The 23689-nt window shown below is 54.0% G+C and overlaps 11 protein-coding genes and 1 non-coding gene across 12 annotated transcripts; 9 read left to right on the forward strand and 3 right to left on the reverse strand.

Annotated features, from left to right (window-relative positions):
• Positions 1 to 2096: 2096 nt before the first annotated feature.
• On the forward strand, positions 2097 to 4815 carry CLUP02_08910 (OPT family small oligopeptide transporter; the record flags this gene model as incomplete). Its single annotated transcript, XM_049287891.1, has 4 exons — positions 2097 to 2348; positions 2476 to 2769; positions 2912 to 3809; positions 3863 to 4815. 4 exons carry the CDS (start codon positions 2097 to 2099, stop codon positions 4813 to 4815), a joined length of 2397 nt encoding a protein of 798 aa, XP_049145034.1.
• Positions 4816 to 5180: 365 nt separating this feature from the next.
• Positions 5181 to 5480, forward strand: CLUP02_08911 (uncharacterized protein; the record flags this gene model as incomplete). Its single annotated transcript, XM_049287892.1, has 2 exons — positions 5181 to 5275; positions 5378 to 5480. 2 exons carry the CDS (start codon positions 5181 to 5183, stop codon positions 5478 to 5480), a joined length of 198 nt encoding a protein of 65 aa, XP_049145035.1.
• Positions 5481 to 5501: 21 nt separating this feature from the next.
• Positions 5502 to 6372, forward strand: CLUP02_08912 (uncharacterized protein; the record flags this gene model as incomplete). The annotated part of the gene is made up of 2 exons (XM_049287893.1): positions 5502 to 6199; positions 6270 to 6372. 2 exons carry the CDS (start codon positions 5502 to 5504, stop codon positions 6370 to 6372), a joined length of 801 nt encoding a protein of 266 aa, XP_049145036.1.
• A 649-nt stretch (positions 6373 to 7021) lies between these two features.
• Positions 7022 to 7801, reverse strand: CLUP02_08913 (uncharacterized protein; the record flags this gene model as incomplete). Its single annotated transcript, XM_049287894.1, has 1 exon — positions 7022 to 7801. The coding sequence occupies one exon, from the start codon at positions 7799 to 7801 to the stop codon at positions 7022 to 7024; it is 780 nt and encodes a 259-aa protein (XP_049145037.1).
• A 1878-nt stretch (positions 7802 to 9679) lies between these two features.
• On the reverse strand, positions 9680 to 10473 carry CLUP02_08914 (uncharacterized protein; the record flags this gene model as incomplete). The annotated part of the gene is made up of 2 exons (XM_049287895.1): positions 9680 to 10137; positions 10197 to 10473. 2 exons carry the CDS (start codon positions 10471 to 10473, stop codon positions 9680 to 9682), a joined length of 735 nt encoding a protein of 244 aa, XP_049145038.1.
• A 2471-nt stretch (positions 10474 to 12944) lies between these two features.
• CLUP02_08915 (uncharacterized protein) lies at positions 12945 to 13325 on the forward strand (the record flags this gene model as incomplete). Its single annotated transcript, XM_049287896.1, has 2 exons — positions 12945 to 13050; positions 13132 to 13325. 2 exons carry the CDS (start codon positions 12945 to 12947, stop codon positions 13323 to 13325), a joined length of 300 nt encoding a protein of 99 aa, XP_049145039.1.
• Positions 13326 to 13933: 608 nt separating this feature from the next.
• CLUP02_08916 (uncharacterized protein) lies at positions 13934 to 16046 on the forward strand (the record flags this gene model as incomplete). The annotated part of the gene is made up of 7 exons (XM_049287897.1): positions 13934 to 14314; positions 14413 to 14425; positions 14469 to 14702; positions 14782 to 14823; positions 14887 to 15027; positions 15105 to 15943; positions 16005 to 16046. 7 exons carry the CDS (start codon positions 13934 to 13936, stop codon positions 16044 to 16046), a joined length of 1692 nt encoding a protein of 563 aa, XP_049145040.1.
• Positions 16047 to 16525: 479 nt separating this feature from the next.
• Positions 16526 to 17255, forward strand: CLUP02_08917 (uncharacterized protein; the record flags this gene model as incomplete). Its single annotated transcript, XM_049287898.1, has 2 exons — positions 16526 to 16705; positions 16773 to 17255. The coding sequence occupies 2 exons, from the start codon at positions 16526 to 16528 to the stop codon at positions 17253 to 17255; spliced, it is 663 nt and encodes a 220-aa protein (XP_049145041.1).
• Positions 17256 to 17341: 86 nt separating this feature from the next.
• CLUP02_08918 (major facilitator superfamily transporter) lies at positions 17342 to 18819 on the forward strand (the record flags this gene model as incomplete). The annotated part of the gene is made up of 2 exons (XM_049287899.1): positions 17342 to 17443; positions 17527 to 18819. 2 exons carry the CDS (start codon positions 17342 to 17344, stop codon positions 18817 to 18819), a joined length of 1395 nt encoding a protein of 464 aa, XP_049145042.1.
• Positions 18820 to 19252: 433 nt separating this feature from the next.
• Positions 19253 to 20257, reverse strand: CLUP02_08919 (oxidoreductase; the record flags this gene model as incomplete). The annotated part of the gene is made up of 1 exon (XM_049287900.1): positions 19253 to 20257. The coding sequence occupies one exon, from the start codon at positions 20255 to 20257 to the stop codon at positions 19253 to 19255; it is 1005 nt and encodes a 334-aa protein (XP_049145043.1).
• Positions 20258 to 20977: 720 nt separating this feature from the next.
• On the forward strand, positions 20978 to 21925 carry CLUP02_08920 (uncharacterized protein; the record flags this gene model as incomplete). Its single annotated transcript, XM_049287901.1, has 2 exons — positions 20978 to 21267; positions 21331 to 21925. The coding sequence occupies 2 exons, from the start codon at positions 20978 to 20980 to the stop codon at positions 21923 to 21925; spliced, it is 885 nt and encodes a 294-aa protein (XP_049145044.1).
• An 813-nt stretch (positions 21926 to 22738) lies between these two features.
• Positions 22739 to 22829, forward strand: CLUP02_tRNA121. Its single transcript has one exon. It is a non-coding gene; the product is annotated as a tRNA-Arg (tRNA).
• Positions 22830 to 23689: the final 860 nt, after the last annotated feature.

The following is a 23689-nucleotide window of genomic DNA, read 5'->3' on the forward strand; positions in this document are numbered from 1 at the left end:
TATGGATCACCACAATGCCGATACTCCTTAGGCTACGTCTCCGAGAACGACGCTTCAAGAGTTGATCCGAAAGGAAGCTGATAGTTTTCATTGCAAGATCAGATTATTCAACAAAGCGTACATCCCCTTGAACTGTGTCCGACTACTTGATCCCGGTCATTATCTTCAATGTGTTAGAGCAAGGACAACAACAACTACTGCTTCGATTATGGGGGTTTCAAATCTCCAAATATTGACTGCGAGAGGTTGACACCTCTTCTAATCAACCAGAGCCCTCAAGAAGGTCCAATACCACCGTATCACGGAGGACCGGTAGTCAGAAGAATAGCAAACAGGAGATGATGCAAGTCTAATGGAAAACCCACCGAGGTCCACGGATACTTCCATGGACCATCGATAACCGACACTTCAAATCCAGGGGTTCACGAGCTAGGACTCCAATCTGTGGATCGTCCAACAACGCGTGTTCGATAAACCTTAAAAGAGTATCATGTCCCGGTGAGCATTCATCGACCGACGACAGTGGGAGAAGACACCATCGGAAATAAGATTAGATTGTCAGCACTGACGGGGGGTTTCCCAGTCTCCAGTCACATTGGTCCATTCACCAACCAGAGATAAGCCAGGCTCTCCCAGAAAGCCCCTGGTCGAAAGTCACGACTGGTGATTGGCCGATACGGCTCAATTCGACCAAAGTCCCGTTGCAGTGACTCGCCAAGTCTCGCGCAATGGCCGCGGCTGGGCCGAATGGACGGCTACAGTGGCATTCCAGCATTGGCACGCTGGCAGCTGTGGCTTTCATCCAGACTGAGAGCCCAAGACCCTTGGGACAAGCGGCCTGGCACTTGGGCAATCTTCGAACTGGCACGAACTGGCCACGCGAACTGCGAAAACGATGGCAAGGCTAAACGTGCCAAAGTACGGACTCTCCAGATATCGGACGAAGTTGAACCGTAGCTGTTTGCAGTTGGTCCGTCAATTGTTCGTCCCCCCAACTTTGCTCCTGGACGATCAGCAGCATGCACCAACTCCCGGATCGGTGGCAGGGGCACATCGGCAACTTTGTGATCTGCTGATCCCCAAGTTTCGCGGACAAGGGGTGGGAGGCAGAGCAGCTCGAAATGGGAAGAAGCCGGACAGCCAGAATCCTTTCGTCTTTCCAGCCAGCCAGACCAGCAGGCATCGAGCCACCGAGGCGTCGACTTTGGACCAACAGAGAGTCAGCTTTAGGTGTGTGTCCCGGCTCCGAGTTGTACTAGAGATTGAGAGGTGTGGATCAGAATTGTCGCCCATTGTCCTTCCAATGTCACCATGTCCCCGGCGAACCATTCTTCTTTTCCCCTCGCCTCCTCCACAGCCCCTCGGATGTCGCTACCCCAATTTAGGAAGGTCGACAAACGGCCGCTGGACCTGCGGGCTGTCGCGTCGCCGCTGCATTTGGTGTCGTGATAGCACGCTAGAGGACCGATTTCTTTCTAGTCCCCTTGGGTCCCCCGTCCCTTCCAGCGCCTCAAGTCGCCGACAAGGCCCCAAAGAAGAACCCACACACACATACACGGGACGATATTGGGGAGGGATAGATACGGGATAGTGAGGGTAGAGAGTCGGCTCATGGGTATCGTTGGGCGCGCCATTCTTTCGACTCTCTGCGAATCTTAATCCAAAAAACACACAACTGGCACACACTCTCGACTCTGCAGAATCCCTAGGGACTACTTCACGAGTTCACAGAGGCCCAAAGCCAGCTTACCTCTTGCTGGTGTTCAATCTCAACATCTTCGGGGAGTGGGACTTTGACTCGTCTGGCGGGCTGACTCTACCTTGTCACATTGTCTTGGTGTCTTGTTAGCCTGCAGACTGCCGACCGGCACCACCTTCGCCGCCGCCGCCGCCATCTTTTCGCTTGATTTGATTGAAAAAGCCCTTGGCGCCCGCTGTCCCCAGTCTCCCCCGTTGTGGCCTTGAGGCCTTCTTTTCGTCCTCTTGCTTATCTCGTCGGTCGCTCTCCAACCCATCCGCAATCGGCGTACCTAAACCCTCACCTTTCAACCTACTCTGTCGACAGTAGATTGAAGGAGAGAGGCACAGTCGTCACGATGCCGTCTATTTTTCGCAAACGTGGCGAGCCCGAGGAGATCACGCCCTACCCCGCCCTCGAAGACGATGCCGAGGCCACGGGCATCGAGCCGCTGAAGGCTCTGGCTCAATTCGAGAAGGCACACAAGCTCGATCCGAACATGCCAATTGATGAGCTCAACGATGTCGATACCGCGCTTGCTACCGGAAACGCCGAGAAGGGTCTCGAAATTGAACAGGCTCTTATGGAGGACAACTCGCCCTATCCAGAGGTACGTCGCGAAACTCCGCCCAGGCCTTGAGAGCCTTGTATCGCGGTGCGACGGACAGACAGAGGGAAAAAAAGCCAAAATGAGAAACTCGTTCAAGTCGCTAACATGATGCGCCGCCGCAACAAAGGTCCGCGCTGTAGTACGGAATTACGATGTCGATTTGCCAGCAAATACGATTCGCGCATGGGTCATCGGCATGCTTCTCTGCACCGTTGGCTCCGGTGTCAACATGCTCTTCTCACTCCGCAACCCCAGCGTTACCATCACCACCTATGTCGTCCAACTTATCGCCTATCCCATTGGCCTGGGTTGGGATTTAGTCATGCCCGACAAGGAGCAGAACGTCTTTGGTGTCAAGTTCAACCTTAAACCCGGCCGTTTCAACTACAAGGAGCACGTTATCATTGTGGCCATGTCTAATGTGAGTTTGGACGATTTTTATCAGGAGCGGGGCGCTGTCGATACTCCAGATTGGGGAATAGAGCAGCCAAGATTTCGAGTCGCGGCAAAAGAGGCTTCTTAGAGAAAAAAAAATCAACGGCAGAACTGACTATGATTACTAGGCTGCCTATGGAGGTGGTGTCTTGTACGCAACCGATGTCTTGCTTGCACAGCAGCTTTTCTACAAGCAGCACTTTGGCTGGGCTTTCCAGTTGCTCTTTGGCATTACTACCCTTTGTACTGGATACGGTCTGGCCGGTCTGGCCCGACGCTTCCTTGTGTGGCCCTCTGCCATGATCTGGCCCTCGAACCTGGTTAACTGTGCTCTCTTTTACACCCTCCACGATCACTCCGGCTCAGACCCGACCAAGACCAACGGCTGGAAAATTGGCCGCTACCGCTGGTTCCTCATCGTCAGCAGCGGCGCCTTCATCTGGTACTGGTTCCCCGGTTGGATTTTCCAAGGACTTTCGTATTTTACTTGGATCTGCTGGATTGCGCCCAAGAACGAGATCGTCAACAAGGTCTTTGGTGGCCTTTCAGGTTATGGACTCATGCCCATCTCATTTGACTGGACCGTCATCTCAGGTTACCTCACATCGCCGCTGATCCCGCCTTTCCACGCCATCGCTAATGTGATTGCGGGCATCATCATCTTCTTCGTTATCGTCTCTTCCGGCATCCACTTTTCCGGAACCTGGTATTCCGACTACTTCCCCGTACAGAGCTCCGAATCTTTCGACAATACTGGCGCCGTCTACAACGTCACCCGAATCCTCGATGCTAACTTGCAATTCAACGAGACCGCCTACAACGACTACTCTCCTCTCTACCTGCCGACTCAATTCGCTCTGGCCTACGCTCTGTCGTTCGCCGCCGTAGCTGCCGTTGTCGTCCACGTTGTTCTGTACCATGGCACCGAAATTTGGGGTCAGTTCAAGCTGGCACGCCATCAAGAGGACGACGTGCACATGCGTTTGATGAAGAAGTATCGTGACGCCGAGGACTGGTGGTATCTGGGTACGTTTTGTCGATGGTATTTTCCTTTGACCTAGGCTAACAATCATTCTCAGCACTCTTCGTCGTCATGGTTGCCATCTCGTTTGGTGTTGTTGCCGGGTGGCCAACTGGGTTCCCTGCGTGGGCCTACGTTGTGTGCATTCTGATTCCCGTATTCTGGCTCATTCCTATCGGCATCGTACAGGCCATCACCAACATCCAGCTCGGCCTCAACGTTTTGACCGAGTTCATCATCGGTTACATGGTGCCGGGCCGACCCCTCGCGATGATGATGTTTAAGAACTACGGCTACATCTGCATGTCGCAAGCGCTGTACTTTGCACAGGATCTCAAGCTCGGTCACTACATGAAGGTCCCCCCTCGTACCATGTTCGCCTCTCAGCTTGTCGCGTCGCTCTGGTCAGCTATCGTTCAGATTGCTGTCATGAACTGGGCCCTCGGCACCATCCCCGACGTCTGCCAGCCCGACCAGCCCAACAGCTACACATGCCCCGGTGGTCGTGTCTTCTTCACCGCATCAATCATCTGGGGTGCGATCGGCCCCGCCCGCATCTTTTCCGGCCAAGCTCTGTACGCCTCTCTCCAGTGGTTCTGGCTCGTTGGCGCCATCACACCAGTTATTACTTGGTTCCTTGCCCGGAAGTGGCCCAAGAGCATCTGGCGCTACGTCAACACCCCCCTCCTCTACGGAGGTTCCGGCTGGCTCCCCCCTGCCAGTGTCTACATCTACCTCTGCTGGGCGCTCGTCGGCACCATCTTCAACTTCTTCATCAAGCGTCGCTACACTGGCTGGTGGTTGCAATACAACTACATTACCTCGGCAGCTCTCGATTGTGGCCTCATCGTGGCCACCCTCATCATCTTCTTCACGCTGTACCTCACATCCGCCAGGCCACCACAATGGTGGGGTAATGTCGACGTATTTCAAACGATGGACTGGAAGGGAACGGCAATCAGGACGCAAGTGGCACCTGGCGAGATTATTGGCCCCAGTCGCTGGCCTTGAGAGTTTGACGAGGATGTGAAAATTTGAGAAGCGTATTAATGATGTTCAGTTGGACAAGGATATAGGAGTTTGGTGGCTTCCTGAACGTATGTATCACGGTCTCACGGCCCTTGGGGAGGAGTATTTGGGTATTGCTATTATTTCACGACTCTGATACGAGGATTATCTGTACGGCTGATGATACCTCGGTGCGAATCTACTTGCCCGTCTTTTTATAAGTGTGAATCAACGATAGTATTTACGTTGCAACTCAACTCCAGTTGCATATGGTGTTGTGAAGAGTGCCGCTTTATGCCAAGTAACGATATCTTACTTGCTCACGGTGTTTTTTTAGTGTTATTTTGAGTGTACAACGCGGCTTCCCAATGGAAATTGATAGCAGCGACAAGCGTGCAAACTGCCTCGATTGGAGGTTCGCCTTCCTCAACTCGGCACTCGACGCTATTGGGGCAGGTTCTCGGTGCATTTGACTTTCTACGAAGGAGCATCACATTGAGAAGCTCACTTACCTCTAATTCTCTTACCTGGGCACATTTGTCGCAAAGACCTCACCTGCTTCGAGCTTTGAGCTTCCAGATCCATCGTACACCCTTCTCGACATCCGACAATCCGCCTGGCTTGAAGCAACGAAACATCACATCGCTACGAGTACATGTACCTGCTAGAATACCCCCAAAAGTTCGCTGATGAATACAATGGCCGGACCCAGCCCTGCCTCTTGGAACGAACCACCAATCGCTCCACTCCTTTCCCCCTACCGCGAAGATAAGAGCAAGAGACTACATAGCCGCGAAGGCAGCCGCAGCAGCGGCAAAAGCCAGTCCTTCTTGGCGTCCTTGGAAAGGCTGAATTCTCAATCTAACTGGAGCATGGGATCGATGAAAAAGAAGCAGGCCATGCTCGTGTCGCGGATGACGCCGTCTCGGGGGACACGGAGGTCGAGGGCATCGACCGAGTCCCGGGGGCCCTTTTCGTCCAAAGAGGACTTCGATGTCGACGACGTTGACGATGTAGACGACCTGGAGCTGCCGCCGAATATCCTGGCGGATAATTGGGGTTCTTCGGCACCTTCTTCTGGTTCGGAGCAGCGTCCAAGGCGTCGTGGCAGCAAGAAGCCGAAGAAGAGGGTGGCGAAGAAGGAGCAGAAGAAGAGAGGGTTTCGGGCCAGGCTTCGACGACTCCTCGGTCGGGATAAGAAGAAGAGCAAGGGTGGTCACGAGTCGCCATACAGCCACAGGGAGACAAGACAAAACATGCAGAGCGAGGACTCGGGACTGTCTGATCAGCAAGATGCCACGGCAGAGCGGAATCCTCAACCAACCAAGGCTGGCCTATCTCCACCGATAGAGAATACGCCTCGATCCAGCTGCCGCAACATTCTCAGGTACGAACAAGCAATGTTGATATCGCTGGATAGGACTTCGGAGCTAGTACACTAATATAAAGACCACCAGAGACGCTTTCGCCCAAAATCGAGCTGAGGCAAAGGAGGAGCCGACCGATAGACCGAAGGAAGCTGTCAAGCCCATGGATGATGGACATACGACAAAGCAGTGAGCTACTCCTATTCAACGGCTCAACATGCCTTGATAACGGAGATTGGCAAATAGCAGCACGAAGCTGTTGGGGTCCTTTGTGGCAATGCCCTTCAAGAACATCCCAAGACCTATCGGCCTGATTATGGTGTGGATGAATGGCGTAAGTTTGTACATTTTCGTATAGATGGTTTCTTTTGGCGGACCTCATTCCGATCCTAATACACTTCCTCTTCCTAAGAATACCAAATTGCTACCTTTGGCCGATGCTACTCGATAGATCTAGGGTATTCAGAAGAATGCTTGACCATCTATCGCGGCCGAACCAGTGCTGGAACACACGGCAAGATGGCGCCAGGAAATCTGTCTCGGAATTTGAGACACTAAGCATCGATATTTCGGTTCGACGTTGCCTTGGATTAAGGCCGTAGTGGAAGTCACCGCCACCTCGGTTTATCGCCTGGAATATGTCAGATCTCATCGCTGATGAACGCAATTCCAAAGCGCAGGAGAAGGATCTCGACCACTCCCTCCCGTGACGGAATGAGACGACATTTCCTGGTGGCGCTGTGCCTGACTAGCGAGGCCTGACTCCCGGGGGCTCTTTATAAGTGCTTATCGCCCTTCCCATGTCTAATGAGCGAATCCTTCTGAATCATCGGGGGCGAGCTTCATCCCTCATCATCACGATCATCGCAGGGGAACGAAGAACGTCTTACTTGAGCCTCTTGAATGGAACTTATCAACAGAACGTCATGCTGGCGGAGCGGGTCCCGATCCAATCCCAGCCGTGCCCCATTTGACCACCCAGCCGGGTTCATCTCCGTGGTCTCCCCGAGATTTGCGAACGATCTAACAAGCTTGACAGGTTTGACAGCGTCTGTATTGCATGTCTCTTTCAGGTTCATTGTCTTTCGGAACTTTGTGTCAGTCCAGACAATGGGGAGGAGGGGCCAGGGGGCCAGGGGCACGAGGAGACATGCCAATGCAGACTTACCTCCCTTGCTCAACAAATACCAGTGAGAGGGGGGTCTCGTACGGATATGTTGTCTCACTCTCTTCTCCAGGCACAGGAAGACAACGATAGTGCATTTGCATTTCGTCGGGGCGGGAATAAGAAAAGGGGAGAGGACGAGAGGGCGGAGAGGAAAAAGCAAAAAACAACAACAATGAGGAACACGTCCTCTGTCCATCTCCCTTGTTTTCTGACGAAGTTTTAGTGACACCAAGGAAAAGCCTCCTGAGACAGGCTGAGTCAGTGACGGGCAAACAAAATACAAGAAAGTCTGGGACAGATTTCGCAACCATGATCTCTTTTGGAGCAAGCAGCAAGACAAGCAAGACGGGATTTGCGACTCTAGTGCTCTGTTTCTGGTATTTGGCTCGTATAAAGCAAAAGGGAAAGACGCATGGAGGTCGAAGATGTTGCTTGGTTCTGCGACTTTTGTCATTACACAGGAGACACACACCCAAACTCAACCCCATATCCACACACTTCCACTCGTGATATTTGGTGGGGGATCAACGGTCGAAATCAACAATCCGTTACCATCAAATCAGCTTTCTTGACTTCAAGTCTACTATAACGAGAGTCATTGTTGAATCCATCTATCGCTTTTTACCTTGAGCAGAAATTTGAGGCCATTCCACTCAGACCATGTCATTCGTAAGAGAAAGTAGCAAACACACGAGACTTTACGAGACGATATCTGGTTGCCGAGGGCCTGCTCTTCTACGACCGCGGCCGCCCTGACGCACTCATTTTATCAATCTACTTTGAATCACTATACGAGAGGAGACCGACTCCTCCAGACCGGGCCAACCCTTCACAAAAAAAGAAAAGCTCACTTTTCCATTGTCGGAAGGAAGCTGAAAGACACGATTCCAGTTGGCGCATACGGGCGCTTTTAATCGACTTGGCCATTTGGGATTCGGAATCGTTCCTTTCCGGAAAGTCGCAAGCACAAGAGGCGAGGAGGCCTCTCACACGTCCACCAGGTTCATCAACGCACCACGCGACGAAATATTTACACGAAATACGTGTAAAGGCCGTACGTTCGACGCGGCAAAGGGAAGGGCAAGGGGAGAGGAACAGAATGGGTCGGAGCGGGTACGATACCACAGACCTGGGAGGATTCGCAAAGAAGAAGAAGCCGAGGTCTGTCGGCGGTGCTGGTACGAGTGCTGGTGCTGGTGCCCAGGCAAGCCTCGCTATTCAGAACGACGGCGGTGATTACGGAGCCTCGGCTCAGAGGGCGATGATGCAGCGGCAGATGCAGATGCAGATGGCGCAACAGCAGTCACAGCAGCAGCAGCAGCAGCAACAACGGCAGATGGGAGGATGGAACGGCACGGGTTCGGGGTCTTCCGCTTCCGCGTCGGCTTCGAGTAAGAATCGGGCTGGGGGCGGCGGTGATGGGGCTGCAGCTAAGAAGTAGAGGTACTGTAAACTAAGGATGGATGGCTTCGTTCAGAGGGTTCATGAGACTCGGGATGTCGGCTGCTCGGTAGTATGGTTGTGTTCACTTGATCTTCCATATTTTGTGTGGGACGTTCGAGACTGATGGGAATTCCAACCAGTGTGGAGGAGTAGTCAATTGAATTGTTAGACAGGGCTCAGGGGCTAGATGTTTGATGAGCCAATAAGTTCGGGTGCGCGGTGTAAGTGAGAGAGAGAACAAAGCGGGATGAATCGACGCGCTGACGAGGTTCAGCAGAAAACCACATAAGTTGACATCAGCTTTGGGCCTTGAGGGCGATGGCTGTGGCGCCTCCCCTTAGCCTCTCAGATGGACGACAAAGAGTGTTTACGCCGTCCGTCGGCTATCAACGCGCAGTCTACGGCTGACTAAAGGACAAGAGGCGAGATACCAGCCCGATGTCATTGAGGAGGTGGAAAGGGAAGCTTCGTTGGTTGGAGCATTGGCAGGCCCTACGGGAACCGGACTGCGTCGCATCTATAAATGGGGCACAAGAACTCCAGGTCTCGCAGTGCGTGGACTATGGAACATCTGTTTTGGCGACTGGAGCGTATGGTTGAGAGATACTGCAAGGTGAAGAGTGGTGATGTAGGAGGTATGTACCCAAAAATCAGATGAGTAGTAGTAAAGTTTGAAGTTCTGTTCTATGTCCTATTTCGTGACACACATCGGTACATGCATCCTTTTGTACTGACAAAGGTAATACGAAACGCTAAATTGAGGAAAAGGGGTATCGATCCGGAGAAGGGAAGAAAGTAGCAAAACGTTGGAACAAGGCGTATCATCGTAGAAACCTAGCCCATCATCATTCGATCATGGCCCGAGACGTAATCCGAACCGGGACATCCTTTAGCTATACTGAGGCGGGTGCTGAGTCGGCGCCGTCTGAGAAGGCGGCTGCGGCATGTAATACTCGGCCGCCGCGCCGGTGGGAGCCGGAGCAGCACCGGTCGCCGGGGGCGGAGCAGGTGACGGAGACCGGTAATGGGGCGCGTAGCCCATGGGCTCATACTTGCTGTCTGCGTTGTTGTTATTGTTGTGGGTACCGGCTCCGGCTCCGGCATACCAAGAGTCTCGGGTCCCGGTGTCATCGGATCTCCTGCCTTCTTCAATCTTGGCGTATGTGCCGCCAGCGGAGCGCTTGGTTTCGTCGCCGTCGCCGCCACTTCCTCCGGACTTTTCCCTGCGCCGGGAGATGAATTTTCGGTAGAGGGTAAAGGGGATCCAGAGGCCCGTGGAGACGAGGAGGGCGTGGCCGAGGACGTGGCCGATGCGGAATTTCTTTCCTTCCTTTTTGCGCTTGTGTTCTGTTCTCCGGTGTAAGTCATGCTGTTCTCGGATACTCCTGCAATAAGACGAGCCTTACCTTTGACCGTGTAAAACGCGAGCGAGACCAGGAACAGGACAAACCACACAACCAGGACGATGATGAGAATCCGGGCCCAGAGGGGAAGCGCGCTGAAGCCGCCGCCTCCTCCACCTCCCCCGCCTCCGCCGGCGGCACCGACGCGGCCGCCGCCTTTGTACTTGTTCTTTCCGCTCTTTGATTTGGATGATTTTGAGGATTTGCTGCCGCCGCTGGAACCGCGGCTGCCGCTGGAGCCACCGCCTTTGGGGACGCGGGACTCGAGGATGAAGTCCATGTGTGCTTGGGTCGGATTGGGTTTGTTGGTAGGTGTGTTGCTGTTACTGTTGTGAGCTGGCGGCGGCGCTTAGATCGATTGGTTCTCGTCCCTCGCTGGAGGATATCTGATTGGTTGTGGGAGACTCTGTTACACAAGACACTCGAACTGAGGGGAAGATGTGATTGAGGAAATGTTCGATGAAGCAAAGTAAGAATGGATCTAAGGCTGAAGACAGTGAGAGAGAGAGAGAGCAGCGGGCTGCCAAGTCTTTAAGTATCAAAGACACCGCAAGCGTCTTACATGCGTCGACTGGCGGCCGGCGGTTTAGTCCCACCACCACCACCACGCACCCAGGCCACCGAACATTGGCCTTTGATCTGAGCCCTGCTAGTTACACCGTCACACACCGTACAGATACAGATGGTCTGGGGGTGAGGCGGGGGTTGAACTTGTTGGTTGGGCGGCCCCCTCTCTCGTCATTTCTGTCCTGCAATCTTTTTGACCTCTTTTGAGAGGCTGCGCAGCTGCGCATATTCATCAAACCCCGAAACTAGGAAGTTAGTTGTAAGCAAGGAAAACAAGCTTGACCTGCCCAGCAGAAAGACACTTGGAGGATGCCATGAATTGGCCCAGCAGACGGCGACGATCACGTCTCTGCCACTCTGGCAAGGTCTGGCTGGCTGGTGAGAAAGAGCGAGGAGACCGAGTTGACAAGGTGTGATTGAGGATTTTCTTAGTCTGGTCTTGGCAAAAGATCAGCCGTAGGTGATACCATTCGCCAATTTGCGCGCAAAAGGTACAACGGTATTCGTAGCGTGGTATAATCTCGCCATGACAGCCCGCCAGGGGCTCTTCCTTGGCGCCGTCCTAGCTCGTGGTAATAGGCTGTAGCCTGTAGGTACGAGATGCTCCATAGGAGAGAGGAAAAGTCGAAGAAGTCGCGACTTGATAGTTCCTCATTCGGCATCGCGGTAACCACAGTATTGGGCGGTGTTCTCAAAGCTGCCAGGGGGGCATGCATGGTGTATACTTGCAAGCGCTGTTGGAGGGATGACCCCTTCTGAACCTGGAGACTGACCAAGACCAAGACCAAGAACCCCCAGTTGGCAGCATCAACAGCGGGGGACCTGGCGTAGCTTTCAATCAGCCTTACGGAGCGGCCATGTGCGGTCCTCCCTCCCCCTTCTGTTCTGGAGAACTGGAGCACCACGGAGGCAACCGGAGGGCTGTGATTCCCTGAGAGGCTTGTGAGAGGAGGGACCAATGCTTCCCTCGGAGCTTATCGCACATTTAGTACAGGGGCATAATCCCAGTGGAGTGGACCAAGGTAAGGTCGTGCCAAACTCCCATGCTCCCTGGAAGCTTATTTCTCCATGTGCTCGACTTGACTCCGCTCTCATACTGGTGTATCCGTAGTCAGCGCCAATGCTCTCGCTCTTCCAGGAAACAATTTACGAACATGTTCCCACCCTCTAGGCATCTATAATACAATCCTTGGCAACGATGGCATCTACAATCTCACAGGCCTCTTGGAACTTTGGAGTATCCGTAGAGAGAAGGACAGCGAGAGACGATCGAAGTCGTAAGGAGACGAGAGGGCGGTCGCGACGTCATTTGAGTAACACTGATTGCAGATCGTCGCCCGGCACACGTTGAACTTTTGGAACTCAATTGGTCCAGACTTTAGGGGATCTTTCCTCCTCTTAAGTTCCTCTTAAGTTCCTCCTCTGCTCCTCATCTGCGGCACAGCACCGATCGCCTGCTGCTGTACACAACATGCCGTCATGTCTGCATAGCACTACCAATCCGCAAAGACGGTGATGGTTTGGCGTGGTTGGTTAATACTCTGCATTCTCTTGTCATCGAAGCCTTGGCAACTTGGCAGGGTCGATTCTTCATTGGTGGGTCAAGCTATCCTCGCAGACGTACTGCACGCTTCGGTCAGAGACGAAGATAAAACAAGCTTTATCGTCGAGGAACAGAGAGAGAGAGAGCTCTCTGCTTCGATTACGTAGGAAGGGTTTGCTATGACGGAATTCTCCTCATTCTCCTGTTGGCCAACTCTGAATTCCCATGCAACGGGTCTCCGCGGGCGGGCGGCGAAGCCGGGTGCAAAGCCCCTTCCGGAGTAAGGTGCCAATGCCGGATCTCGGTGACCTTCCTTCCGGGACTGTCCATACGGACGGAGATGGTGTTTGCCGTTGGGAAGTCAATTTCGACTTCATTCCGGTCTCCAGGAAACGGGGGTCGGGGTGGGCCTGTTCGTAACCCAACTTTCAAGACCTCACGTGCTTCGTGCCTTGCTTTAGGTAGGTCGATGCTGCGCCTCTGTGGTGGTGCTTACTTGCTTGCTTGCTTCCAATCTAGAGGCTAGAACCCATGAGGCTCTGTTTGTGTGTTTCTGTTGGTTTCAGTTTTGGCATGGCAAACCACGTCTCATCCTTTCAACGTGCAAATCGAAGGAATCTTGCCCCGTACGTGAAGGATCAATGTTTGGCGGCACAATTTCTCCCTTTGCTAGATCCGATCTGTCCGATCTTATGATAATGAGATCTATGTGTAACAAACCCAGCTCCCTGGGCCTGCTGCTCTGTGGTATAATTTCCTTACGAGGCCCGGAGATATGATTTCCATTGCTGAATTAGGGTAATAATCTCCTGGTGATTGGCGGCACAGGCAAACAACACACGGAGCATCGATCGGTTCCAGAATCTTATGTTCATCGCCAAATACGATCCACCCGAGATCATGTATCTGACGAAACACGACGCAAGATACCAGATCCAAGATACCATGTAGTTGAGGAAGAGTGTGTGTCCCTGAAAGAAGTCATTGGCTCTCTTTCATCCGGTATCTTCTTACTCAACTAGGGTACCCGAAGCTATGGCCTCGGACCTTCATCACGCTACTCCGGCCGCAAGAAAACCTACCTTAGTCCGTCAATGGACGCACCCGAAAACTTTCTTCTTCGTCTTCGACACGGACGCTGGCGGGCAGCAAAAAAAAAAGTAAAAAAAGAGAAGAAGGACCTGCTTTCAGGATCAGTACATAGTTCCAGGACCAAATACCCACAATCTTCTTCCCGCCAAGATGACGACGAAAAAAGCTGCTTCAGCGCAGCGCAGCTAGTAGCTACTTGGTTTGTTCCCCATCAAGCCATCATCACGACCACCCTGTACTAGCGCCGCCGCTAGGCCGGTTTGCTAAACCTCATTGTTCGAAGCTGGGCGCCACTTTTGTTCCCGTTAAGCACGTATCCCGGCACGCAGTAGTTTGGGGGGGTTCGTGAGGTGAGGTGATGGTAGTGACGCGGCGTAGAGAGCGGTGGTGGTGGTCTGTTATATGGTCTATGGGACCCGGCCCCTCGGGTAGATACAGCTCGAGCTGAGAGAGACTGAGAGACAGCAACTTACCATCTTCTCCCGTGCTCCAGCAAGTTTCTATCGCAAAGGACACCCGCACGGAAGCGAATTCAAAGATGGCGATCCAAACCGTCCTCTCGGGCCTAACCACCCTCGCCCTCACCCCGACACGACTCGCAGCACTCCTTTCCCTCCTCTGGCTCCTCTACGCCCTCCAGCTCGGCGTCCGCCGCCTCTACTTCAGCCCCGTCTCCCACGTCCCGGGTCCGCGCCTCGCGGCGCTGACGCAGCTGTACGAGTTCTACTACGACATTGTCCTCGGCGGGCAGTACACGTTCAAGATTATCGAGCTGCACCGGCGGTACGGGCCCGTGGTGCGGATTAGTCCGTGGGAGGTGCACGTCGGCGACCCGGAGTTCTTTTCGGAGCTGTATACGGGACCGGGGAGGGTCAGGGAGAAGTGGGGGTTTTATACGCAGCAAGTATGTGATGTTTATGTTTTGTTCTCTTGTTTTGTCTTCCAACTTTGATCTCCCCTTCCTGAGAGGGAGGTTGGGAAGACAGTGGATGCGTTTGCTAATGTGGACTGGTGTAGTTTGGATCCCCTGGTAAGCAATATCATAAAGCCTTGTCTCTCTCTTTTTCATGAAGGCAAATGCCTTGAGCTAACGATACCTGGAGAGAGCGCGCTGGCGACTGTGAACCATGATCACCACAAACTTCGGCGCGCGGCGCTGAACCCCTTCTTCTCGACGCAGACAGTCCGCAAGTTGCAGCCTGTTATCGAGGAACGGGTCGATGCGCTGCTTGACCGTCTTCTGGAACTTAGCGAGAGGTCCAAGGAGCCGTTGGACGTCATGTATCCCTTTTCGGCCTTTACTAATGGTAAACCAAAACCAACCCCTGGCCTCAATGCCTTTGCTGGAAGGATTCGGAGTTTTCAGTTACTGACGCGATGGATCAGATGTCATTAACGAATATAGCTTCGCCAGGAGTGACCACCTAAGTGAGTAGCGCGGTTTGAAAGGTTGGCATACATCAGTAGTGGAAGCTAATGAGATTTCCGCAGTCGAGGACGAGACGTTCGGCAAGGTGGTGACGGATAACCTCCTCATGGGTACGCATCTGGGGCCCATGATCAAGCATATGAACTGGGCCCTGACGCTGGTCAACGCACTACCGGAATCATTTTCCGGGCGTTTCGTTCCCGGTAAGTTGTTCTTTGCCTCTACACTATCATGGCTTCTCACTCTCGGCTCATTACTCACATTTCACATCCACAAACAGGCTGGGGCGGCTTCCTCAAGATGAAGAACGACATCAAGGACCAAATCGGCGAGATCAAAGCCACGCAGCACACGGAAAAGTGGCAATTAGACGTCAGCCACCCGACAATCTTCCACGACATGCTCTCCTCTAAGCTCCTGCCGCCCGCCGAGAAGACGGTTTCGCGGCTCGCGCAGGACGGACAGATTTTGGTGCAGGGCGGCACGCTCACGACGTCGTGGACGCTGTCCCTGGCCGTGTTCCACCTCATCAACCGGCCCTCGACGCTGCGCCGGCTGCGCGACGAGCTCTTCTCCGCGATCCCGGACCGCGATGCCGTGGTGCCGCTCGCGGAGCTGGAGAACCTGCCATACCTGCGGGGTGTCGTCAAGGAGGCGCTGCGGCTCGGATTCGGGACGAGTTCGCGGCTGGCGAGGGTGTGCCCCGACGAGACGCTGGTGTATCACGACAAGGACGGCAGTGGCAGGAGCGTGCACCTCCCGCCCGGGACGGTGATTGGGATGAGCACGTACAAGACGCAGACGGATCCGCGCATTTACTATGACCCGTTTGGGTTCCATCCGGAGCGGTGGGTGGAGGACGGCGAGCGGCTGGAAAAGTATTTGACCGTGTTTTGCGGGGGCACGCGGGTGTGTCTCGGGATGGCGCTAGCGCAGGCCGAGTTGTATCTCATGCTCGCGAAGCTATTCCGGCGGTGGGGCGGAGCGGGCGTCGTGGACGGTAGTGGAAAGGAAGGAGAGGACCGGCGGGCGGGTGATGTTGGTGTGCTCAGGATCTTTGAGACGACGGTGAGAGACTGTGAGATGGCTGCGGACTATTTTATTCCAATCCCTTATAAGGTACGTTTTCGACGGATCGCATTGAAGGGTTTTGTGTATGGTGACTGACGAGCCAATCTAGGAATCCAAGGGGATCCGCGTGGTGTTTGACAGACAGCACTGACTGACGATCCCAGCGGCGTTCATCGTTAGTGTGCAACGGATAGTCCAGTGCCGGTGTCTTGTTCAATATGTCGGCGATGTGCTGCAATTTGGGCAGAATTGGTGGCTGAGCAAGCTCGGGAAATGCGGATTACCGTCTTTGCCAGTGTGACATTGTTCCATCGCCGGGCCCTTTAGAGTTGCGATAGTCTGAGAAATTGGCGTCAATTCGGGAAGGACAAGCACAAAGGTCTTGGCCTCGGCTGCCCGTCATCTCCCAGCACTATGCGAAGCATGGACGGTAATGCTGACGGCAGACTTTGTCATCTGATGATGTGAGATGGGATCGAATGGCAGTGCTGCAGCGTCTGATCAAGTGTGTATATAATTGATGATAGTAGGATAGATATTCAGAGATCGGATTGTTTCTCGTACATGCACAGAAGAAGAAATAGGTAGAGAGAAGTTAGTAAGTGAGGTCCAAGTTCGCGCCTGTTGCCGATGTGGAGGTCAAAGTGCCTGCTGAAGCAGCGTCCAATTAAATCATCCCAAATAGCAGCTGACTACGGATACGTACTTGGCCGAGTCCGGGGTGGGGGGGACAAGTCAACAAATCCCCGGTCCGGCGTGGGTGCCGTCCGATGTTTAGCGCAGCAGCACCTTAAGCCCGTGGGCCGCAAGGTGCAGGAGCACAGGAGCACTGAAGGTCGGGTGGGCCCCACCAAGTCCCAGCCATTGGGGCGGCCAGCGTCAGCCCCTGACCCTGAAACATCGGACTGGGCCGACTGGATCACCACCATGGCCCCAAATTCAGGGGACAAGGGCAGAAAGAGCATGTTTCTGCACCACTCTCCACCACCACGGACAGGTACAGTACTGCAATGCACCGGCCGACGGCAATGACGGGGGAGCTTGGACACCGCGCGCCGTGACTTCCACGCTGTTCCTTTTACTGAGTGGCCCCGTTCCCCTCCAGTGTCCATCCGTTGTATTGTACCTTCATGTTGTGCTGTCACCTGTCGTCCCACCTCGATATTCTTTTTCTTACTTCTGCATACTCTTCTACTTGTCTTCTTCGTTTCCGCTTTCTCATCTTCAACTTCCGAGTCCCCGGCCTGATGCAGACTTGACCTTTCTTTTCTTGCCTTGGCTGATTCTCTTCTTCTCCCCTGTTCGACTCGACTCTCCAACTACCCCACGCTCATTCTCTGGATCACCATACAACGACTAACTGTTGACGAACACCGAATATAACGTCCTCCACGATTCGATTTACCTCGCTCTTACACACAAGACAATCAGCGCAGGCTTGCGACAATGGCAGTCGCAGCGACATCACCGTCGCCCTCAACGGCAGTCGACCCCTCCACGCGCAAACGTGTGCTCAGGGTCATTGCCATCTCTCTGCTTCTCGACCTGGTATTATCCCACACCCTCAAGCCGCTCCGGCCCTCTGCCTCCCACCATTTGCCTCCCAGAACTAATGAACGTTGCTCCTCCAGATCTCCTTCACCTTTATCCTCCCACTCTTCCCCAAGCTACTCGAATTCTACCGCGACCGCGAGGTCGGCCCTGAGATCGCAAACGCAACCGGCCCCGCCACCCTCCTCCAGTCCGTTCTGTCCGGTCTGAACCGTTACAAGGCCGCTTTTGCCCGCCCCATCGACTCCCGCTATGATATTGTTCTCCTCGGCGGCGCCCTCGGCTCCCTCTTCAGTCTGCTCCAGGCCATCGCCTCCCCGCTCATCGGCCACCTCTCGGACCGTCACGGCCGCCGCACCGCTCTGCTGGCTTCCATGTGCGGTAACATCCTTTCTGTGCTCCTCTGGGTCGTCGCCGTTGACTTCCGCACATTTGTCGCCTCCCGCGTCGTAGGCGGCCTGTCCGAGGGCAACGTTCAGCTCGCTACCGCCATGGCGACGGACATTTCGGACGAGCAGAGCAGAGGCTCCACCATGGCCCTCATCGGTGCCTGCTTCTCCATCGCCTTCACATTTGGTCCCGGTCTGGGCGCCTGGCTGAGCAGCATCAGCACCGTCAAGGAGAACCCCTTCGCCACGGCCGCCGGCTTCAGCTTGTTCCTTATTCTGACCGAGACTGTCTACCTCTACTTCTGCCTCCCCGAAACCCTCCCCTCATTGACGGGCAAGGGCCGCGGCGCGAAGAAGGATGGCAAGAGCACGACGAAACCGAAATCGACACCCTTGGTCCGAACGAACTCGCACTTCCTTCTCAACGCCGTCCACTTCGTCTTCCTCCTCTTCTTCTCCGGCATGGAGTCCTCTCTCTCCTTCATGACCTATGAGCTCTTCGCCTTCGGGTCCGCCAAGAACGGCCGCCTCCTCGGTTTCGTTGGTCTCGTCGCCTCGATTCTTCAGGGTGGTGTCACTCGCCGCCTCCCACCTCTGCTCTCCGTGCGCACTGGTGTCGTGGCATGTCTGGCATCTTTTATCCTCCTGGGCCGCATCACGACCACCGGCGGGCTGTACGCCGCAGCGACGTGTCTTGCTGTCACATCCGCAACCGTTGTCTCAGGTCTTAACACGCTGAGCAGCTTCGAGGCTGCCGAGGACGAGCGCGGTGGCAAGCTTGGTATCCTCCGCAGCTGGGGCCAGCTTGGCCGTGGGTTGGGGCCGATTCTCTTTACCAGCGTATACTGGTGGGCTGGCCGCGAAGTTGCGTACACCATGGGTGCCACGGGTATGGCTGTCGTGGCCGCCGCAGTGTTTGCCGGCCTCAAGACGCCGCCCGGGTCATTGAAGAAGAAGGTGCCTGCCGAGAAGAAGGCGGCGTGAGACAGCTTTGATGTGTAGAACAGTGAGATAGAGCCTACTGTGAGGCATTGTATGAACGGTCTCTTTTTTTTTTGTTGATTTTTGATCTACTGTACATGTATTCGGCTCGGGAGCATTTTCAAGGAGTCTGATCCAAGGTTCAGTGTAGTATACTCAAGGGGGCAAATGTACATGATGTTCTGTTTTATTAAGGATGGTGGCAAGCTCTGGATGTGTTTATCCTCACTGGAGTGTCCTCGCATGCGGCCTGGAGGCTTCTCGTAACTTCAAAATGTCACTCTATCAGTCTTGTACAGCAGCTCACGCACGCGGAAGCTAATGAGGAGCATACGAAACATTGAAGTGAGTTGTCCGCCAAGAGAAACGCTGGGTAATGTTTTCTTCTTTGATTCTGCTATTCTATCACATCTCATCACGTCAAGCCAATAGCACCTCACAGCCCGACCCATTCGAGCGACTTCTCCCAAAGCAAAGTCGCCTTTTCAACGTCATACGCGTGCTCGCCGTACCCGGGCCCCCACGGCTCCCCAGCCGGATCCCACGGCCCGATAATCTGACAGTCCTCGAGGTACAGCCCTCCCTTGCCCTCGAGCGCCGCCGCCGTGGCGGCCCACACGGACGTCGAGGCCCCCTGCGGCGCCGTCTTGAAGATCTTGGAGAGGTACGGGTGCTTGGCGAAGCCGCCCTGCTGCTCCTCGGGCATGTGGCGCATCAGCTCCGTGATGACGCCTCCGGGCTGCAGGCTCAGGGCGTGGATGCCCTGGGCGCCGTACCGGCGCTCGATCTCGTTGGCCGTCCAGAGGTTTGCGGTCTTGCTTTGGGCGTAGGTTGCCATGGGGTCGTAGCAGCCGTCAAAGTTGATGTTGGCGAAGTTTGGCTGGCCGAAGCGGTGGGCTACGGAGGAGACGATGACCACGCGGGAGGAGGTGTGGGATGGGGAGGTTGTCGCGGCTTTGAGGAGGGCGGGGCGGAGGAGGTTGAAGAGGAGGAAGTGGGCGAGGTGGTTCGTGCCGAACTGCGTCTCGAAGCCGTCCCTCGTGCGGCCTTCGGGCGGGGTCATGACGCCCGCGTTGCAGATGAGGATGTCGAGCTCGTCTGTGCTGGCGAGGAAGGCGGCGGCGCAGGCGCGGACGCTGGCGAGGGATTCGAGGTCGAGTTCGAGCAGGTGGACGCGGGCTGTGTCGTTGACGAGGTCGTCGCCGAGGGCTTTGCGGGCTTTGGAGAGGTTGCGGGCCGTCAGGTAGAGGGTTGCGCCGGCGAGGTAGAGGGCCTTGGCGGTTTCGGTGCCGATGCCGGCGGAGCAGCCTGTGATGAGGGCGGTTTTGGAGGCGAGGCCTGAGGGGACGAGGTTTTCGTCGCGGACGATTTGTTCTGCTGTTGGGCGGGCGTCGCCTGGGCCCTTGGGGTCGGCGTGGATTGCGACGTAGCGGTCTGCCATGATGGTGGGGGTGGTGGTGGTTTGTTCAGGAGAGAGGGAGGAGGTTGTTGATGGAATGGTTCGTGGATTTACTTCCGCAGACGAGTGAGAACTTGAAGTTGTGATGATCCATCTTATCGTAGTCGCGGGAGGCTTTATATGACATTTGTACTGTCACTCTCATCATTGAGAGTTTGCGGCTATGACGTTACAGAAGCCACAGTATATACGGATTTACCGTAGCTAAGGGTTGTCATCGAATCCACATGTGGTGTTTTGTTTTCGTCTTGCTTTGCCCCCGGTCAGCAACTAGCTGACTCGCAGCCATATGTCCGGTCTCGTCCGACATACTAGACCTCACCACGCATCGCCAGACTTGGAAAACATTCGCCGTAAATCTGCAAATTCGTCAAACGAGATGTACAGTGATTGATTTTGAATCGATTCGCAGGTAACGGGCCCACGAAGAACCCGATCTCTACCTTCTTCCTTAAGTCCGAGAAGATAGCCACTTCATTGCCTAGCTCTTCGTGGAGAAAAGAGCTGTGATGTAATGATATGCAATGAATGCTTTATTCAAAGTAGAAGAGATCTGAACCTCGAGTATCATTTCCTTTACTTAAAATCTAGCTAGAATTAAAAAGACCATTTCCTAACCATCTCCTTTCACTTTGTCCTCGCTGATTGCCCCCAAACCCATCTAACCCCCTCCCCCCAACTTCCTTCACCATCAAAGCAACAATGACCCAATTAATCTGGCTCATCACAGGCTGCTCCTCCGGCCTGGGCCTAGAACTGTCCCGCGAGGTCCTGAAAAGGGGCCACCTCGTAATCGCCTCCTCGCGATCCCCAGAAAAGACGCCCCATCTCGTCGAGGAGATCCAGCAAGCAGGCGGCAACTGGATCGCCCTCGACGTCACAAAAGATAATGTCCAACAACAGGTAGACAGCGCAGCACAGCTCCACGGGCGTATTGACGTCCTCGTCAACAATGCCGGCTACGGCATCGCCGGCGGCTTCGAGGACCTCAGGTGAGAAATCCCAGGCCATCAAGTATTCACCAAATCACAATTTGACAAGCGAACAAATCACAGCCTCGGCGACTTCCGAACCCTCTTCGACACGAACCTCCTCGGCATAGTCCGCGCAACCCAAGCCGTCCTCCCGCACATGCGCGCCGCACGCTCGGGTACCGTAATCAACATCTCTTCCACGGGCGGTCTCCGCGGCCTCGCCGCCGTATCCGCCTACTCGTCCTCGAAATTCGCCGTAGAGGGCCTCTCCGAGTCGTTGGCGGCCGAGTACGCCGACTTTGGCATCCGCGTTATGCTCGTCGAACCGGGCCCGTTTCGGACTTTATTCCGGGACCAGCCCGGCTTCTCGCCCGCCGCGGGGCGGATGAGCGCGTTCTATGAGGGCACGGCGGCGGAGGGGGTGTTGAGGTATTTGGAGGGTGGTGGTGGGAAGCAGGCTGGGGATCCGGTGAGGGCTGCGAGGCAGATGTTTGATTTTGTTACGGGGGAGGGGTCAGCGGAGGCAGTGAAGGAGGAGGAGGGGAAGGGAGGCAGGTTTCTGAGGCTTCCGTTGGGCAAGGCTGCTGTCAAGACGGCGCGGGAGAAGGTTGAGGATTTGGAGCGGAATATTGATGCCGTGGCGCATATTGCTAATGCTTGCGATTTCGAGGAGTGAGAGAACGGCAGAAGGTCACTTGAAGTGGAGGTTTAGGCCCAGTCACTCCCGTCAATGAACCGTTTTCCGAGAAGATCAGGATGGTTGAAATGAATAGTCTTGCCTGGGGCGGTGTCACTTTCATACGAAAGAAGCATTGTGTTGGGACGACCAACCTGCTTGGATATGATGGCGCTGCCGCAATGTATTTGATATCAACTGATGAGATTCCCCGTCTACTAAGTTCCCGTGCCAGACTTATAGACAGTATATCTGCTGGCGATGGAGCACCTTCAATCTAATCATCCCATGAAAGGCAAAAATTCCATATGAAGAATGGAGCTGTAGATATACGATCTTGAATACCCTTGGCTTTCTTGGGCAGGTTGAGAGCGACCAGTCCTCCTTCAAGCCGGCGCCTCCCCTTTACTACCTATCAGAGCCCAATAGAACATCATATAGAGGTGAGCTATTGCCCTTTTCGGCTCCGAAAGAGGACATCAATTCTATCCTGGTGCCTTTGATATCTTACTCAGCTCTCGATAAAACCATTATTGGGATATCACGACGAAATCGCAAACCTCCCAAACCCCTAATGATTCATCAAGCCATACAGATAATCCATTCTCTGTAAGTCCCACTACCGCTATGTTTCAGGGCCTTTCAGAAAAAAAAAGCCTTTGCAGCCTAAGGACATGAACAAACGGAATACACACAAACCCAGAAACTTCACACCGCCCACCACTCTCCCTCTCCCATTCTTAAAGCGCCTTCCCGCCATCTGAAATCCAACAAACAGAGCCAAAGATCAGATGGCCGAATGGTTACAAGCACGCCGTCGTGGAGCAATAGTAGCTTATTGGCCTCCTATCTTCGCCGAGGGAGTCTCAGCCAAAGGTTGCGGGTGCAAGTCCCGCCGTCGGTACAACTTTTTTTTTCCCCAATCACTCATTACTTTAATCTGATCCTTCGAGGCCATTTGTTTCAGCTCATTCTTTGTATTTACAATGAGTCTTCTATTCAGTAGTAATTTACGAACCGTAGGAGGAGGAATTCTAGGGACAAACGAGAATCGAACATGTAAAAGTCCCCCTCCGACGCTTTCCTCAAATACGCCGCCCACCTAAACACATAACGCAGTCGAGAGACAAAAGAAAAAAAAAATCATCCAAGCTACATTGCGTGGTTAGATTACCACTACTATCTTTTTTCGTCCCATCGAACGAAATTATAAATAGTCTATAGCTAAATAGGTCGGCATCCCCATAAGCCCTCGTGTACATGTAGGTTTCTACACGAGCAATGCGAATGCCGTCTCTACCAAGAAATGAGCCCAGCCTCGATCGCCCCTTTCCCACTTTATCCCATTCCCTATTTCATGACTCTTAGGAGAAGAGGGAGCTTGCTCCAGCGCGTCCAAACCAAGGCCCTATAAGTAAGTAATCTCAACAGAGACTTCGACAATGATTCTGAGTTTAGATCGAAACAAGCACCATATAGTTCGAAGACCGCCATCCAAGCCAGAGGCAACATAATCAGAGACAATATTAAGCAGACCACAAACATATCTGTGAGATGTTGGCTGCAGGAAGTAGACGTACAACGTTCCTGGGGAAGGGGGCTACAGGATTCTGACCCAAGTGGCAGCTTGATATTAACTCCCGATACAGATATACCAGGATCTACATCTGGAATCCAGAATCTGGGCCCAGTATAAAAGAATTTCGAACGGCCTACTCATCGATGTTCAAGTGAATCTTTGCAGACTACTACAGCTTCACGTCT

Source organism: Colletotrichum lupini, chromosome 4, assembly GCF_023278565.1.
Source record: "Colletotrichum lupini chromosome 4, complete sequence".
Lineage (NCBI taxonomy): Eukaryota > Fungi > Ascomycota > Sordariomycetes > Glomerellales > Glomerellaceae > Colletotrichum > Colletotrichum lupini.